Raw genomic sequence first — 18,676 nt, 5'->3', positions numbered from 1 at the left:
TCAGAAGAGTGAGATTGGGGCCCCACTCTCTCCTTACTTGTAAAGTCTCAGTGGAGAAGTCTGGTGTTATTTGAATTGGCTTTCCCTTGTAGGTTACTTGCTTCTTTCTTCTTACAGCTCTTAGAAGGGCCTCTTTAGTTGATATTTTGGTCAGTCTGATGACTGCATGTCGTGACGTCTTCCTGTTTGCATTGAATCTCCCAGGGGTCCTCTGAGCTTCTTCAACTTGTATATCGAGATTTTGAGCAAGGCCTGGGAAATTTTCCTCTATTATATCTTCAAATAGCTTGTCCAACCCTTGGGTTTTGTCCTCTTCCCCTTCTGGTAACCCTATGACCCTCACATTAGGTTTCTTCACATAATCCCACATCTCTTGTAGGCTTTGCTCTTTTCTCTTGTTCTCTATCTCTGTGACTGATTTATTTAATTGGAGGGTGTTATCTTCAATCTCTGAGATTCTTTCTTTTGTTTAATCTACCCTGTTCTTGAGACTTTTCACTGTATTTTGTATTTCCCCGAATTGATTCTTCTTTTCCAGGAGTTCAGTTAAACTTTTTTTCATTGTATCGATTACTTTAGTGAATTTTTGTTCCAGGTCCTGGAGGCTTTTTGTGGTTTCTTTGTGTTGGTTATTGAGTTGTTTTTGTAGGTTGTTGAATTTTCTTATGATCCACATTCGAAATTCTTCTGTCATTTTGGTTGCCTGATTTTGGTTGGTGTCTGTTTCTAGGGGGCTAGTGCTCCTCTTTTGGGGTGTGTTTTCCGTTTGGTTCTTCATATTTCTAGAGTTACTTCACTGATTTCTTCCCATATCGATCAGTTGTTGTTTCTTTCCTTTAGGTTTTTGTTTGGGTATTCACAAGCCTTGTTTAGTTTCTGCGCAGGTAGGTGGTGTCTGTGGGTGAGATTTGACCACTCCCTGTATGATGAGTCAGTAGGTGCTGTGAAAAGGGTGTGCAAGATGTCCTCCCCGTCAGTTGATGGCGCTTGCTTGGAGAAACAGGCTACGCTGTTGTTTTTGTTTCCTGTTATCAGCTCTTGTTCCTGTAGAGAGGCACTCTATTGCCTCAGGTAGTGGGTGGGGCCTTGGGATTTCCAGGTGTGTCCTTTTCTCTCCCTCAGTGAGGGCTGGTCTGGGAGTGAGTCTGGGCCGAGCTGGGTTGGGTAAGCCTGCCCTCAGGCACCACCAATGTTGTTAGCAGGGGTCAAAGTTGTGTTTTGTGCTTCCAGGAAAAGCTGTCAGGGAGGAGCTGGAATGGCCCCACTCAGTCAGAAAGTCTTCGTGTGGGGGTGGGGCTAAGACTCACAGTCTGGAGCGGGGCTCACTTCTTCCACCCTCCCCAACTCCACGGCTACTCCTGGGCCTCTGCCAGCAGGCCAGACTACATTCCACCAGGCCTCCCTTGACTGTGATGCCAGCCGGGTGGTTCCCTGTGCAGGAACGCCACCTGGCCTGGGTGCACGGCCTCCCTTTGGGAGGAGGGTTGCCCTCTAGGACCCTGATCTGCCCCTGAAGGCACACACACCTCAGTAGGCTGTTCACGTATATCCCTGCTGTGCCCCAGGCAATGTGAGACCTGGGTGCATGGGATCTGGTCTGCAGGTCTGACCTCTGGGCCCCAGAGTTCAAACTATATCCCCACCAGGGAGAGCAGTGCCAGTCCCAATTCACCCACGGGAGGTCCAAACTGGGTCTATGTCTCTCAGCCTCAGGGTCTGCCCCATTCTCCTGGGTTCACCGTGCCAGCAGGACCTGGGAGGGCTGGCGTGTAGGGAGCTCACAGTCTGAGTTCCTCTCAGTAAGCTGTAGGGCCCCAAAAGGGAAGGTCCCATTCCCTGGAGGTGCCTCTGGCTGGTGGCTGTATTATCTCTCTGGGCAGCCTCGGGTAGGGTCTGCGGAAGGGAGAAGGAGGCAATATGTTGCCTGCCTCGTGGCTTGGGTCTGTGCACACGGAGATGCCCCGAGGGAGTTGGGAGCCTGGTGCCACGTCCACTACAGTCTTACCGCTCACTGGTGGCAGCCATCTCTGGGCTGGTGTCCATAGGTCTCTCAACCCGCTGGGGAGCCCACCAGCAGTCCCAGATGCAGGGGAGGGGAGAGTTAACCGCTCTACCTACCTTTGCCTCTGGTCTCCAGGCTGCTCCGGCTGTCTCAGCTTCCAGTTCTCCTCTGCAACCTCCTCCCATGGAGTCTCCCGTGGTCTCAGGTACCCCTCCTTCCGACCCTCCTCTGCTGTATGCTCATCTTCTTGCTTCTTTCTTCTAATTTCTGCTAGAATCTGTCTTTTCTGCAGAGACACTCTCTCTGGCGGTGTTTCTCCATGGACAATCTTTAAACAGGATAAGTTTGTCTTTATGAAATATGTATTACAGTGTCCATATTTACCTAGTTTTATTATGGACTGGTAGGGACTTCATTATTGAGGGCCGCTGGTTCTATCGTATACTGTATAAGGGTGTCATGTCAGGTGGGTGTCAACTTCAGGGCCAGCTTCTGTCGATGGCCCGATGCTGGCTGTAACTCTGTGTTGAGAAGGGCTACAAGTGGAGTCCAGCTCAGTCACTAATTAGCAATATCCGATGGGGGCATTATGGTGATTTTGAAGTATGTTCATAAATCCTTTCCACTCCTTTTATGGAAACAGGGAATATAACTCTCTTCTCCTCAAATATGCGCTGGATTTGGTGACTTACTTCTGACAAATCGAATGTGACTTTTGAGCACTTGCACTTGGAACCCAGCCACCATGGTGTGAGGAAGTCCACAGCATGTGAGGCTGCCGGCCACAGGTGGGTGTTCTGGCTGAGGGCCCCAGCTGAGGCCCCTGCCGACAGCCAGCACCCACCGCCAGGCGCCAGCTGATTGCACCAGGCAGCGTCAGTTGCCGTAGCTGGAAGTGCATGAAGCTGGAAAGCTGCTCTGGCCACGCCCTGCCCATACCGCAGATTTAGAGCGAAAAGAATACTGCCACTCTTTCACCCGTGAGTTTTTGGGGTGGTTTGTTGTGCAGCAGAAGAAAACCAGAATAATCACAGGATGGAAAAGTGGCAGCACAATCACTATCTCTGTCCTAGAGCATTTGAAATTAAAAATAAAACACTCTAAGTTATTATTCTTTCACTAATCTATTCCTGTTTTTATTTGGAAATTTAAAAACTAAATGTGCTTTACCTAAGTTGATTAAAATAAAAGGCAAAGGTCACATTGATTTTACTCAAATTGACACTGAAATTGAGATTACACTCAAATTGACAAATCTCCTACCTTTAATTCAACTTTTGCTACCCTTTCTGGAAAACTCTGCCAGGTTACCATGGCAATGCAAGCCCTGGCGGCAGGAGAAAGGTGAAGCACAAGCAGGCGAGCGCAGACCCACTTTTGCTGGGGATGTTTTCTAACGATTTCTTTTCTCCAGGCCAAACTATCTGCAGCTGGTCTTCCCTTAGCAAGGAGATTTCATGCCACCGTGTATTTTCTCTCCTACAGAAGCAAAATATTCCCTGTAAATAGCAGAGAGATTAAAAATATTTCCTTTGTATCACTTAAAAATCCTCTCCCAACTTCTATGGGCAGAGTAGACGTCAGCCCTGACCGAAAGGTCAGCCTCTGCCACGGCAGGTGCAGGAGCAGCCCTCGGAGCCCCTGCCGCCCTCGGAGCCCGCCGCGCCAGTGCGTGTTAGCACAACCCTACTCTGCTTTCTGCAGTGGTTGCACCAGAACAATCCAGCCTGAGGTTGAACTGGGGTGTGAGAATTTCAGAATTCAGAAGAGAGGCGTCCTGAGCACCAGCACCCAGGGGCGGCTCGCAGGCTCACCTTGCAGACGTGCTGGGCGGCGCGTGCCCCTGGTCGGGTCCTTTGTAAGAAACGCCCTCTCCCCGGTGACTCGCACGGATAAATGTAAGAGGTATGACGCTGCTGGTGATGGTCTGTGTGCTTCCACGTGCACTTTAAGTAGTATCCGTGTTAGGGGCTGGGTGTGTCGTGATGACTAAGGCCTTTGAACACTCAAGCACAGTGGACACATGTGGTCAGACATGAAACTGCCTTTTCCCCTTTTACTGCAACTAGGGGAAACAGAGGAGTGGTGAGGTCAGGTTTCTGCAGAGAGAGTCCTCTGCGCTCCTCCCTAGGGACGAGTTGAGTGAGCCAGGTGGAGACATAGGTAGGCCAGGGGCTGGCAGGGCCCAGGGTGGGCACGGGGCGCAGGCAGCACGTCACTCAGCACAGCAAGGGCGTCTCTGTGGCAGAGTGGCCTCACTCCCCCGTGCGGGCAGGGAAGTGTGCGGAGGCTTCCGCAGGGAGCGCAGAGCTGCAGCCCCGCAGACAGGACAGGGCTGCCAGGCAGGGGAGAGGCTCTCTGAGACTTGGGGGGCACCCCCACCTCCTCCTCCTGGAGCTCCCACTCCCATCCATCTTCTCGAAAGAAGAGAGACCAAAAGGCTGCAAAAGGAAGATCCCAACTCTGCAAAGGGCTGCATTACTTACAGACACCAGGACTCCTTAGCTGAAGCTTAACGCCCTCCAGACCTGAACTTGTGTCTCCCACCTCACAGGCCCAGACCGCCCCCGGAGCTTATCTTGCCCCCGCACGGCACAGCCCCCTCTATGCTGCAGCCCTGAGGACCAGCCTTGGAGGAGACGGGACGGGGCGGGCAGGCCAAGTCCCCAAGCAGACTATACCGTCCGTCCTGACAGGGCCTGGAGTGCACCGTCCCTGACCCTCACGCTTCCCATGACACCGAGCTCCAGCTCCCGCTCGGGCTGGACCCCAGGTTCATGCACACGTAGCACCTTGAACCTCGTGCATGCCACAATTTAAATGACAAATTTAAGATGAATGTTGATTTTTCAGTGTTCGCTATTGAAGTCTCAGCCCTCGAATGCCCGCCTGGCACTCAGGAGGAGCCCAGCCGGGGGCTGAGGGGCAGGAGAGTTCACAGAGGAGCCAGAGTGGGGAGGCAGGGTGGGGGAGAGAGGCGGAGAGAAAGTGAAGGCTAGAGAGAAGTGGGGGGAGCCAGGCGGACTTGGAGCCCTGCCTTTCACGACGGCCGTGGAGGTCACACAGCCACTTCCGCTGCAGTCCACGCCCCGCCCGACCCGGCAGTCACCAAGATCCAGGGAAAGAAAAACAGACTCCATCCCCTCCTTTTAAAAATATTGTGGTATGACACACACAGCATAATATTTACCCTTTTAACTGTTTTCAAGTATACAGCCCAGGGGTATTAACTATATTCACCCTCAATAAAACTAAAAAGAGGATAAAGTTCAGTTGTACAATAATGGCTTAGGGACTACACGCTCATTCTCAGTGTGCTCGTCAGTGTGCAGCTTACAAGGTGGAGGCTGCTAAAGGGCACGCTGGGGGAGTGCACGCACACTGTCGTGGCCGCCGCCACCCATCTCCAAACGGTCCGTGGACTCAGCCCTGCCTGGCGGACCTAGGCCCCGCACCCTGCAGGGGAGCTCGGCGAGAGGACTGGCCCGGCCTCAGGTGCACCGCCCGCAGCGCAGGCCCCCTGGCTTAGGTGGCCCTGAGAGGACCCTAAGCGGGTCCAGATAGGAAGACAGAGTCTTGACGTGGGTTCCCAGCACCCACGCCTCTAGGCTTGGACAGCTCGAGAAAGGTCGACGTTCGAAAGTCCCCCGGATCCTGAAACATAAACACTGCATCATAAGAATGTTTGAAAAACAAAGACGGTTTCCATCCTTTCCCAGCTGTCTGAGTTAATGGGCCGCCCCTCTGAGAACAGCGAGATTAGCCATCGCAGGACTTGCAGATGGCCAAGCGTGAACCCCGGGGGACAGAGCTCCAGGCCCGTGCACAGCTGTTTCCTGGTCACTTTTATCTTCAGTAAACACTGTCCTGGGCTGCTGGTTTGGAGGCAGAGCCGGGCTATTGGGGACCCTTTGATGTTGAGGAAGAATGAAGCTGGATGTAGATTTCTGTGAATGCAGGAACTGGGCCAAGAGTCTTAAAGGAACTTGTCCAACCCTCTGGAGCGCAAGGATGGATCAGCTACTTGGGAAGGCACGACTTCCGCCGTGAGCAGGAGCTGGGGTGCGGGGTGGGAAGCCTGCAGATGCTGCACCCAGCCCACCCCAGCCTTGGCCAAATGCTGCTTGTCTAAGGGAGTAGGTGGTTTATCTGGGACCAATATTAATAGAAACATGTCCATTCTTGGTTTCTATAATTACAGGTCAGGGGTTCCCAGCAAGCTCTGTTGAAATATTCCCACGCAGAAACCCAGATTGAAACATGAGGAAGGGATCTTGGAGGTGCCTGGGAACCAGGACTTGTGACAAAGTGAAATGGATGTGTCTCTGTCCAGGCCCCGCCCTTAGGAAGCACGTGTGGGAGATGGTGAATGGAGTCACAGCCCAACAGCAGCAGGCTCCGGGGGAGCCCTGAGCGTCTGAACGTGACACTGTTATCCAGACTGGAAAGGGGCCTCGCTCTGCAAATGTGACCTGGGTGTGTCACATTGCATGCCACGGACAGGTGCCTATGAGTAGATTCTGGGCAGGCAGCAACTAGCCGGGTTGCTTGTCCATGTGCCTGAGTGTGAGGTCTGAGCGTGCAAACTGGCAGGGATGATACTGGCGAGCAGGGCTGCGCCACACGCGTGTGCTAAGCCGCCTCCCGGCACCAGGCACAGCGGCCAGTCCCGTCCTGCTCCTACTGGCTCTCTCATTTCCTTTATCTGACCGGGGGTGTCAGATATTACTTAGCATAAACATGCAGAAAATAGAACACAATTTCCTGCTCTATATTTTGCCTTCTTCTGTATCATATTCTCAGAAGCATTTTCTTATTCTTGTGTCTGCTGTAAAAGATCAAGGAACCCATCTCACACTGTTCTGCTGTCCAGGGGTAAGGGCTGGAGACCTCAGCAAGCCAGCCCAGAGCCATAGTGGAGAATTGCCCTCGTAGACACAGACTCCATCAGCCATCAGCCCAGAATTCACAAGCCTGAGGACGTTTCCGGTTGGAAGAGGCCTCAGGCACCGATTCCAGTGCTTTCATTTCGCTTAGGAAGACAGTGAGGTCCAAAGGCTTGGTTTGCCCACATGACAGGAGTAGTCCCAAGGCCCTTCCCAACTGCTCACCGCTTGGGCTGCTGCGTGCAGGGCCATGGCTGCAGCCCCACCCGTCTTCCGCCTTGCAGGGGGCTCTGAAACCGGGGAAGCACACTGGCTCTCCCTCAAAGAAACAAAAGGCAGTTGTGGCAGAAGCCAAGGAAGAGGAGAGTGCTGCTCCTAGGTCCCAACCCGCTGTCTCCACGCCCACGCGTGTTGCCATTACAGGCACACAGGAGGGGGCCGTGCCAGCCTGGCCCTGCTTGTGGGTGGTTGGGGATGTGACTCCAACGTCGGCCAGGACAGGCCCTGGGCGGATTCCTGCAGTGGTGCAATGAAAGTATAGAGCTGTCACCACGCCCGATCTCCCTAGTGCTGACCTTTTGCTGTCAGCCCTCCCCTTCCCACCCTGTCCCCAGGGCCCTCCTGACACCTGACATCACTCATTTTTTCTCTGTCTCCATAATTGTGTCATTTTGAGAATGTTTTATAAATGGAATGATAAAGTATATGATGCTTTGAGATTGGCACTTTTCACTCAGCATAATGCCCTGGGGGTTCATCCAAGTGATACATTGAGAGTTCATTCCTTTGTTTTGCCAAGTAGCATCCCGTGGTACCTTGTAGCATGGTTGTTTCGCCGTTCAGCTGCGAGGTTGCTTCCAGGTTTCAGCTATTACAAATAAAGCTGCTATGAACATTTATATAGATGTCTTTGTGTGGAGATTAATTTTATTTCCCGAGATCAGTGCCTAGGAGCCTGATCGCTGGCTGCATGACAGGTTGTGTTTCGGTTTGTGGGAAGCTGTCCTGCTGTGTTCCAGGGTGGCCACACCCCTCTGCACGCACACCAGCGACGCAGGAGAAATCCAATTCTCCGTGTCGTCACCAGCATCGGGTCTATCACTGTTTCCTGCTAGTTGTTCTAACAAGTACGTATTATACCTCATTATGGCTTCAATTTGCATTTCCCAGATGACTAACGGATGGCGCTGAGCATCTTCTCCTGGGCTTATTTGCATCTGTATCCTCCTCACTGAAAGTCTGTTCGTGCCTGCTCCCTGTGTTCCGTTTGGATTGTTGGTATTTTGACTGTTCAGTTTTGGGAGTTCTTATATTCCACATGCAAGCCCTTCGGCAGATCCATGGTGTGGAGTGACTTGTCCCAGTCTGTGGCTTGTCTTTTCAACTTTCACCAGGGCATTCTCAGACCGAAAGTCTACTATGTTGATGAAATCCATCTTATTAATTTTTTTCTTGGATGGATTATTTTTTTGTTGTCATGTGTATTCACCCATTGGCCCGAAAGCTTTTCTCTATGTCTTCTTCTAAAAGTTTTCTAGCTCTATGTTTTACATTTACATCTATGGCATATTATGAGTTAATTTTATATATAGGTGTACGGTGTAGGTCAAGGTTCATTAGCTCCAGCACCATTTTTTGAGAATGGTGTGTAAGATTTTTTGAAGTTGTTTAAATACCATTTTATGTGTGAATATATAAGTGAAGTTACATTTCTTTGAGAGAGGAACTGATAGTGAAAATCCCCTTTGGAAAGACTGTGGACCTTGAGCATGTGCCTTCTGGGCCAGCCCTCCTTAAGGGTGGGATCTCACTCGGGCCTGGTTTGGTGGGTGGGCGGGTTACCTGCTGTGGGTACCGGGTTTGTGGCTTGGCTATCTGCTGGCGGGTACCGGCTCCATGGGCACTGTCTGCTGGTGGGCGCCTCAACACGAGCTCTCCCTGTGCTGGCTGCTGCCCACTCTCCACTAGCTTTCCAACCAACAGCAGGCTGGAGCCCCTGGGGTGTGGGGGAGCACACAGGGACCATCTGAGGCATGCGGCCACGAGGCTGCTGTTGTAGCACCACGACCTGTACCAAGAGAGGAAAACAATTTTAATAAGCACATTGAATGAATGGATAGTTCAATAATAGTCAAATCTATAAAACGTTGTCAGCATGGCTCTCTTTCCAGGACATGACTTGAGTTTACAAGGCAGCACATGTCACTGCATTCTTGATAAGGAGATTTACCATAGATTCACTTTTCCTCTCTCCCCGTCTCTCCCTGTCAACAAGAATGATTTTCTATCCTTGTCGGGAAGTGCTGGCACCTGGGTGCTCATTCTACAAGCAGGCTTGGCCTGGGAGGAAGGCGGCAGGAATGGGGGCTTTCTTCTCTTCCAATCACTCTCTGGGGACCTCTCCCGGGAAGGCGAGCTCTGCTCACCTGGGCGCCACTCCAGGGGGATGCCTCCTGTGCCCACTCCTTTCAGTTCTTTTGTTTTGGAACTTCTGCTCTTTAGGGGGTAGATCTTCTTCAGGGACTAAGTGATTGGGCTTCAAGGCAGACAATTAGTGCCAGAAAGAAATATCCCTGTGTTTGCTTACTTGGTGCCTATGTCCAGCCTCTCAGCTCCATCTGATCTCTGCTTTAGGCTTTGCAGACCAGGAAGACCTGGTGTATGTCCCCACGCTGGGGAGCTGGCGGGGTACAAGATACCCAGACAGGATCCTCTGAAGAACCCTGGTGCTGGCTGCTTTCCAGCAAATCACTCAGTCTTACTCTGTCATTAAGAACACTGCGGAGGTCAGGCGTGGTGGCTCATGTCTGTAGTCCTAGCTCTCTGGGAGACGGAGGCGGGCGGATTGCTCAAGGTCAGGAGTTCGAAACCAGTCTGAGCAAGACCGAGACCCCGTCTCTACTATAAATAGAAAGAAATTAATTGGCCAACTAATATATATAGAAAAAATTGGCCAGGCATGGTGGCACATGCCTGTAGTCCCAGCTACTTGGGAGGCTGAGGCAGGAGGATCGCTTGAGCCCAGGATTTTGAGGTTGCTGTGAGCTAGGCTGACGCCACGGCACTCACTCTAGCCTGGGCAACAAAGTGAGACTCTGTCTCCAAAAAAAAGAGAGAGAGAGAGAAAACTGTGGGAAATGAACCATACAAACTGCGACATGAATTGTATTTAACTCATGCTAGGTTTGAGCCTGAGGCCTCATGAAGCATATGTAACTCACGCATCTCTTTACTGTTCTTTACTCTTTATGGTGTGAACTATTTTTCAAGTTGCATATAACTCATGCACAGAAAACAATAAAAAATAACAAATTTTTCATTAAATTAGAAAGGATCATTTTGTTGTTGAAGTTTTAATTCTATTTTTGTAATAAAACACCATGGCCCCAAGGAAAAAAAATTTTTCTACTGTGGCAGTCAGTGTGTTTGAAAGAGAGTGTGAGATCTCACCCCTCCTATACACCGCTCCACAGCTCACTGCTGAGCAACCGAGTCTGCTCTGTGCCTGGCGCTGTGGGAAATTCAAGGGCACTGCCAGCGCGCTCTTTCCTTCCTGTTATCCCTCTACCTTACCTTCCAACAGAGGACAAAGAACACACAGGCTTTTAACGTACGTTTCTTAATGTTGTGAATACCCAAGCAAGTGGTATAAAGGAACATAGCAAGACTTCAGAGAAGGGAGAGACACTCCCAGTGTCGTCTGGGGAGGGAAACTGTCACAGATCAAGGACACTTAAACGAGGCCTGGCAGGGAGTGTGCAAATTAAGAGGTGAGGCCCCTTTTTCCTTGGTGGCCTTGCAGGTGTCCAGAGGCCTCTTCATAGCATTGAATCAATGCTGCAGTGAACCAGCAAGCAGGGATTAACGGGCACAGCCTGATTGTATAAATGAATTTCAGGAAGAAACTGAGTTGATACATCCCAGGCTCTATTCCTTGGGAAAATAAAGAGGAAGAGGTGAACCTCCGATGGTGGTGATGCAGAAAGTCCCCTCCGAGAGAGGCCAGCATGAGGGACTGGCTGCGGGCTGGGCGAGGAAGCCCAGACCATGACATTCCAAACTTGCAGTTCCAAATCGAGAGCAGATGGAGAGTGTAAAGTTGCATTTCTGAGCTGGATTATAAATGGCCTAATCAGCACAAGGTACCCTTGGCATTTCCTGAAAACTCCACAATGGCCTCTTTGGAGTGGGGGTGGGGGGACATTCAACATTCCACTGCAGAGAGCTGTAGCAGACCTGTTGTTTGGGGCAACTAAACTGAAAAGACAAAGATTGGCGGAGTGGATTAAGAAAACATGACCCAATTACTGTCTGCTGTTTATGAGAAACTCACTTCACATTCAATAACATAGATAGGTTGAAAGTAAAAAGAGGGAGAAAGACATACTATGAGAACATTAATGAAAAAAGGCACACATGGCTATTACATATATTAATATGTAATAATGTAGACTTCAGAGCAAATAAGATGACTGAAGACAAACAAGAACATTTTGTAAAGATGAAAGGATCTATCCACCAGAAAGATATAGCAATTCTAAATGTGTATACAAAAAAACAACAGAGTCTAAAATACATGAAGCAAAAACTGATAGAGCTGAAAGGAGAAATAGACAAATCCACAGTTATAGCTGTGGACTTCAACACGCCCCTCTCATCAACTAATAGGATGACTAGAGAGAAAATCAACAAGGATATAGAAGATTTGAAAAACACAAGCAACCTACTTCATCCAACAGTAGCAGAATACACATTTTTTTTCAAGTGCCCATGAACATTTACCAAGTTAGACTGTATTCCAGACCAAAAACCAAATATCAAAAAATGTAAAAGATTTAAATCATATATAGTATATTATCTGAGCATAATGGAATCAAGTTAGAAATCAGAAACACAGAGACATAGGAGTATCTATTACAGCACAATTCACAAGTTGAAAGATACAGAATCAACTTAAATGCTCATTAATTGGTGAGTGGATTAAGAAAATGTGATATATATGTACCATGGAATACAACTCAGTCAGACAAAAGAATGAAATAATGTCTTTTGCAGCAACTTGAGTGGAACTGGAGGCCATTATCCTAAGTGAAGTATATATCAGGAATGGAAAAACAAACACTGTATATTCTCACTTATAAGTGGGAGCTAAACGATGGGTACACATGGTCATACACAGTGGTATCATGGACACAGGAGACTCAGAAGGGGGAGAGTTGGTGGGGAATGAGGGATCAGAAATTATCTATTGGGTACAGTGTTCACTATTCAGGTGATGGGTACAGTAATAGCCCTGACTTCACCACTATACAATTCATTCGTGTAACAAAAAACACAGTGGCTGAATGGATAAGAAAATACAGGCCACGTATATGCTGTCTTCAGGAAACACATCTAACCTGCAAGGATGCATATAGACTAAAAGTAAAAGGGTGGAGATCAGTATTCCAGGCAAGTGGAAGCCAAAAGAAGCCTGGCGTGGCAGTTCTAATTTCAGATGATTTAGTTTTTAAAGCAACAAAAGTAGTGAAAGACAAAGAGGGTCATTATATAATGGTGAAGGGCACACTTCAACAAGAAGAGATAACAATTTTAAATATATATGCACCCAACTTAGGTGCACCCAGTTTCATAAAGCAAACTTTACTGGATCTAAGCAAATGGATTAATAGCAACTCCATAATCACCGGAGATTTCAACACCCCACTGACTGCACAGGACAGATCCTCCAAACAGAAAATTAATAAAGAAATAATGGACTTAAACAAAACCTTGGAACAACTGGGTCTGACTGACATCTACAGGACATTCTACCCACAATCCACTGAATATACGTTCATCTCATCAGCTCACGGGACATTCTCTAAGATTGACCATATCCGAGGACACAAAGTAAATCTCAAGAAATTTAAAAAAATAGAAATCATACCATGTACCTTCTCAGATCACAGTGGAATAAAAGTAGAAATCAACCCTAACAGAAACACACATTTCTACACAAAAACGTGGAAATCAAACAACCTCCTACTAAATGATTACTTCATAAATGAAGGAATCAAGAAGGAAATTAAAAAATTCTATACTCCTACACTGCTTGTGGGACTTCAAATTAGTTCAACCTCTGTGGAAAGCAATATGGAGATACCTTAAAGTGATACAAGTGAATCTACCATTTGATCCAGCAATTCCATTGCTGGGCATCTACCCAAAAGATCCAATGACACTCTACAAAAATGACACCTGCACTCGAATGTTTATAGCAGTACAATTCATAATTGCAAGGCTGTGGAAACAGCCCAAGTGCCCATCAATCCAAGAATGGATTAATAAAATGTGGTATATGTATACCATGGAGTACTATTCAGCTCTAAGAAACAATGGTGATATAGCACATCTTATATTTTCCTGGTTAGAGCTGGAACCCATACTATTAAGTGAAGTTTCCCAAGAATGGAAAAACAAGCACCACATATACTCACCAGCAAATTGGTATTAACTGAACAGCACCTAAGTGGTCACATAGGTACTGCAGTAATAGGGTATTGGGCAGAGGGGAGGGGAGCGGGTATATACATACATAATGAGTGAGATGTGCACCATCTGGGGGATGGTCATGCTGGAGACTCAGACTTGTGGGGGGAGGGGGGGAAATGGGCATTTATTGAAACCTTAAAATCTGTACCCCCATAATATGCTGAAATAAAAAAAATAAATAAATAAAACAGAAAAAAAAAAAGAAACTCTTACATACATACCACAAGAGACATGTTCCTAACAGTAATGTCAAATGTCAAAAACGTGATACAACCTAAATGTCCACTAATGTTAGAAGGGATGAATAAATTGTGGTGTATTCTACTTCCTTGAGGGGGGGAGTAACTGCATAAATTATTTGGAAGTCTCCATGAGCGATTTGTTTATTCTTCCTTCATTTATTTATTTGTTCATCTATTTATATTTGCATGGGCTCCTGGATATTTGTTTAATGCTTTGACATTTTTTTGTTCCTCAAATTTTTTCTGCTTTGGCCACTGGGTGCTCTTTAAGTTTGCTCCCTTTGACATAATCCCATCATTGTGGGATTTTTTGTTCATTTGTTTTGAGTAGCTTCTTACTTCCTGACTATAAGATACTCTCTGCTAATCTTGCATTATTTTCTGCAGCAGTCTGGCAGTCCGAGAATCATTGATTATTCTGAGGAGTCCTGATACCTTTTATTGGAGAATGGTGTTAGAGATCAAGATCTGGGCACTGGTGTGCTCATTGTTATGGGGGCTTCATTGCTTCTGGGCTCACTCAGCTGGGAGAGCAAAAATATTTGCATATATACTAACCTGTGTATATACATATCTATAAATATTTCTATATACAACCATCTGTGCTCATAATAAGCTAAACGTGAGTTTGTGCTGAGGTCTCCAACTCTAGTACTTTACTACATAGACCATTCTAGCCTCCTCCCCTTGCTTATCAGGAACTTGTTGCTCCAATAGTCAGAAACCTGGCTCTCACAGTCCTCCACTCATTCACTTCAATTCCGGTACACATGTGTAGCAAAATCAGAATTCCCAGCCCATGTTCCCATGGAAAGAAACTTTATCAACTGAAGAGCTTATAAACAGGAATTTTTTTTTGTCATTATTCCTCATCCCTTTCAATGAGGTTGATTCATATATTGAATCAATATTCTATCAATATTGTATATTCAATACAGTTAGATTGTTTTTATCATATTCTGCATTCCATGCTGGTATTCTCCCAACCTTTTAAATGATTTCTTAGAAATTTGCATACATTAAGAACTTTGTGCTATAAAGTTCTATGGGTTTTGGCAAATGCACAATGTCATGTATTCATCATCATAAAATCCTACAGAATGATTTCACCACCCTAAAAAAAGTTCTCTGTACTCACATATCCAACTCTCTCCCTGCCCTTAAACTCTTGTCAGCCACTGGTAATCTTTGTAGCATCTTTCTAGTCTCGCCTTTTCCTGAATGTCATATGATTGGAATCATGTAGCAGTAGCTTTTTCAGACTGGCTCCTTTCATTTGGCAATACAGGTTTAAGATTCATCCATATCTTTTTGTGACTTAATGGCTCATTTATTTTTATCACTAAGTAATAATCAGTTTTATGGGTGTGCCACAATTTGTTTATCCATTCACTTATCAAAGGTCATCTTGGTTGTCTTTTGGTGATTATGAACAAAGACACACATGCAGGTTTCATGTCATCACTAATTTTTAAATTGACTAGGTAAATCCCTAGTAGCATGATTACTGGATTGTATTATAAAACTATGTTCAGTTTTATAAAAAAAAATGTCAAATTGCCTTCCCCAGTGGCTGTGCCATTTTGCATTCCCCTTAGCAATGAATGAGAGTTCTCATTGCTCTGGGTCTTCAATGCTATTTGGTACTGTCAGATTTAAAATTTTAGCTGTTCAAATAGGTGCATAGTTTTGTTTCAATGTGCAATTTCCTAGCTGCAAGCAATGCTGAGTGTCTTTTCATATGCTTATTTGCCATCTGTATATTTTCTTTGGCGATGTAGCTGTTCAGATCTTTTGCCCATTTTTAATTGGGTTGTTTGTTTACTTATTGTTGGGTTTAAAATTCTTTGTACATTTTAGATACAAGGCCTGTATCAGATATATGTTTTGTATGTATCTCCTAATTTGGGACTTGTATTTTTAGTTTCTTAGTAGTACTTTTCATAGAAAGGAAGATTTTAATTTTAATAAATTCCAACATCAATATTTTTATCTTATGAATTGTGTGATACATCTAAAAATGTATCACCAAACCTAGGTTCACATATATTTTTCTCCTTTGTTTTCTTCTACAAGTTTCATAGTTTTGTGTTTTATATTTACATCTATAATCTATTTTCAGCTAATTTTTGTGAAAGATGGCAAGTCTGTTTAGGTTCATTGTTTAACATATGAATGTCATAGCACCATTTTTTGAAAACCGTCCTTTCTCCATTGAATTGTCTTTGCTTCTTTGTCAAAGATCAGTGTGGGCCTATTTCTGAGTTTTCTTTTTTTTTTTTTTTTTTGCTGTCAATAAGAAATTTACTTGTTTTAAAAAAATCCAAATGCTGGCATTGTCCAGAAAAATTTAACAGGTTTATTTATAATTGTTATAAAGTTGAACTGCTGAAACTTGTTCACTGAAACATTTGACTTGCATTAATGCTTCACATCCTGCATTTATATTAAAAAGTCACACACAAATGAAAATGGAAAAACTGCCAATACCTGATTTCTGTCCCCTATTTTTCCACTTGAAATCATATACTTAGGTACCTTTTGACCCCATGGGGAAAAAAAAAATCTAACGTTCAGAACTACCAATAACAGGAAGAAGAGAATCTTTTTTTTTGAGAATGAAATGTTTTCCCATCATAGTGGATTCTTAAGCACGTTCTCCACGTATGCGGCGTGCTAGCTGGATGTCTTTTGGCATAATTGTTACACGTTTGGCATGGATAGCACACAGATTGGTGTCTTCAAAAAGGCCAACCAGATAGGCCTCACTTGCCTCCTGCAAAGCACCAATAGCTGCGCTCTGGAAGCGCAGATCTGTTTTGAAGTCCTGAGCAATTTCTCGCACCAGACGCTGGAAAGGAAGTTTGCGAATCAGAAGTTCAGTGGACTTCTGATAACGTCTAATTTCACGGAGTGCCACTGTACCAGGCCTGTAGCGATGAGGTTTCTTCACCCCTCCAGTAGAGGGCGCACTCTTACGAGCGGCTTTTGTAGCCAGTTGCTTCCTGGGTGCTTTCCCACCGGTCGGTTTGCCGGCAGTCTGCTTTGTACGAGCCATGGTATATAAAGACCTCCTTACTTACCCCCCTTCTCCTTCGGCTGGAGCTCGGCGAGCAAGAGTGAGTTTTCTTTCCATTCGATTTATCTGTGTGTCTGTTCTTTCACCAATACAACACCGTCTTGATTGTTACGGTTTTATAGTAAGTCATGAAATCGAATAATGTGAACCCTTCAATTTTGTTCTCCTTTAGTATTGTGTGGGCTATTCTAGGTCTTTTGTCTTCTCTATAAACTTTATAATTATTTTGCGGATATCCAAATTATAGTTTTCCGAGATTTTGATTGGGATTGACATTTTAACAATACTGAATTTTCTAATCCTTGAATATGGACTATCTCTCCATTTATGTAGATCTGCTCTTTATATCTTTCATTAGAATATTGTATTTTAAGGCATATAGATCATATACATATTTTTTATATTTATATTTAACTGTTTCATTTTTGATGATATAAATGTTTTTATAAAATTTCAAATTCCAATTGTTCATTACTGGTATATAGGAAATAAGTTGATTTTTGTATATTGGCCTTATATCCTGTAATTTGTTATACTTGCTTATTATAATAGTTTCAGGAATATTTTTGTCGATTCTTTGGGATTATCTACATAGAAAATCATGATATCTGCAAGAAAAGGAAGTTTTATTTCTTCCTTACCTATCTGTATATCTTTTATGTCCCTTTTTTGTTTGGTCTTTTGTTGAATAGGAGTCTAGAGAAGATATCCTTAACTTGTTCCCAGTATTAGGGTGGAAAAGGTCCAGTTTCTTACCATTAAATATGAAGTTAGCTTTAGGATTTTTATAGATGTTCTTTACCAAATTAAGGAAGTTCCATTCTATTCTTAATTTGCTGAGTTTTTTTTTTTTTTTTTTAAAAACAGGTATTGGATTTTACTAAAATTGTTTCTGCATCAATTAATTTGAGATTTTTATTCTTTAGCCTTTTGATGTTGTGGATTACATTGATTTTGCCTCCCTCACCCCCAATATTAAACTGGGCATATACAAATCCTGGTTGGTGATGGTGTAAACTTCTTTCTATACATTGTTGAATTTGATTTGCTAATATTTTGTCAACTTTTTATCTATTTTCATGAGACACATTTCCCTGTAATTTTTCTTTATTGTAATGTCTGTCTGATTTTGGTATTAGAGTAATGCTTGCCAAATATAATGAATGAGGAAATATTCTTTCTGCTTCTATTTTCTCGAAGAGATTGTAAAAAAAATTGTCATTTTTCTTTAAATCTTTGATAGGATTCACCAGCAAATCTATTCAGGCTTTCTTTTTATGAAAAGTTATTGATTATTGATTCATTTTCTTTAATAGATATAGGCCTATTCAGATTCTCTATTTCTCCTTGTATGAGTTTTTGGCAGTTTTCGTCTTTAAGAAATTGGTCCATTTCATCAAAGTTATCAAATTTGTAGACACAGAGTTGTTCATCATAGTGTTCTTTTATGGTTTTTTTAATGTACATGGGCTCAGTAATGATGATCTCTCCTTCAGTTCTGATATTTGTAGTTTGTGTCTTCTCTCTTTTTCCCGTGGTTAGCTTGAATAGAGGTCTATCAATTTCATTAATCTTTTAAAAGATTAATTAATTAACTGGCTTTTGAGCCTAGCCACAAGACCACCAGGGAGCCAAGAACTGGCTTTTGATTTGACTGATTTTTCTGTATTTCTGTGTGTTTAATTTCCTTGATTTATGCCCTAATTATATTATACCTTTTCCTTTTCCTTTAGATTTTAATTATTCTTCTTCCTTTAGTTTCCTAAGGTGAAAGCTTAGGTTATTAATTTCAGATTTTTCCCCCTTTTCTGATATACACATTTAATGGTATAAAAGCTCTTCTAAACACTGCTTCTAAACAGATATATTCTGTTTCCATTTGCCTTTAATTCAAAATATTTTAAAATTTCTTTTGAGACTTCTTTGACTTATG

At 44.5% G+C, this 18,676-nt stretch overlaps 1 protein-coding gene across 1 annotated transcript; it reads right to left on the bottom strand.

Moving 5' to 3' along the window:
• Window positions 1–16,000: 16,000 nt before the first annotated feature.
• LOC105876159 (histone H3.3A-like) lies at window positions 16,001–16,737 on the bottom strand. The gene has a single exon (XM_076008473.1). The coding sequence runs from the start codon at window positions 16,720–16,722 to the stop codon at window positions 16,312–16,314; it is 411 nt and encodes a 136-aa protein (XP_075864588.1). The 5' UTR covers window positions 16,723–16,737; the 3' UTR covers window positions 16,001–16,311.
• Window positions 16,738–18,676: the final 1,939 nt, after the last annotated feature.

This window comes from Microcebus murinus, chromosome 12 (genome assembly GCF_040939455.1).
Source record: "Microcebus murinus isolate Inina chromosome 12, M.murinus_Inina_mat1.0, whole genome shotgun sequence".
Classification (NCBI taxonomy): Eukaryota; Metazoa; Chordata; class Mammalia; order Primates; family Cheirogaleidae; genus Microcebus; species Microcebus murinus.
Note: the sequence above shows the minus strand (reverse complement) of the source record. Positions and strands in the feature narration are given on the sequence as shown.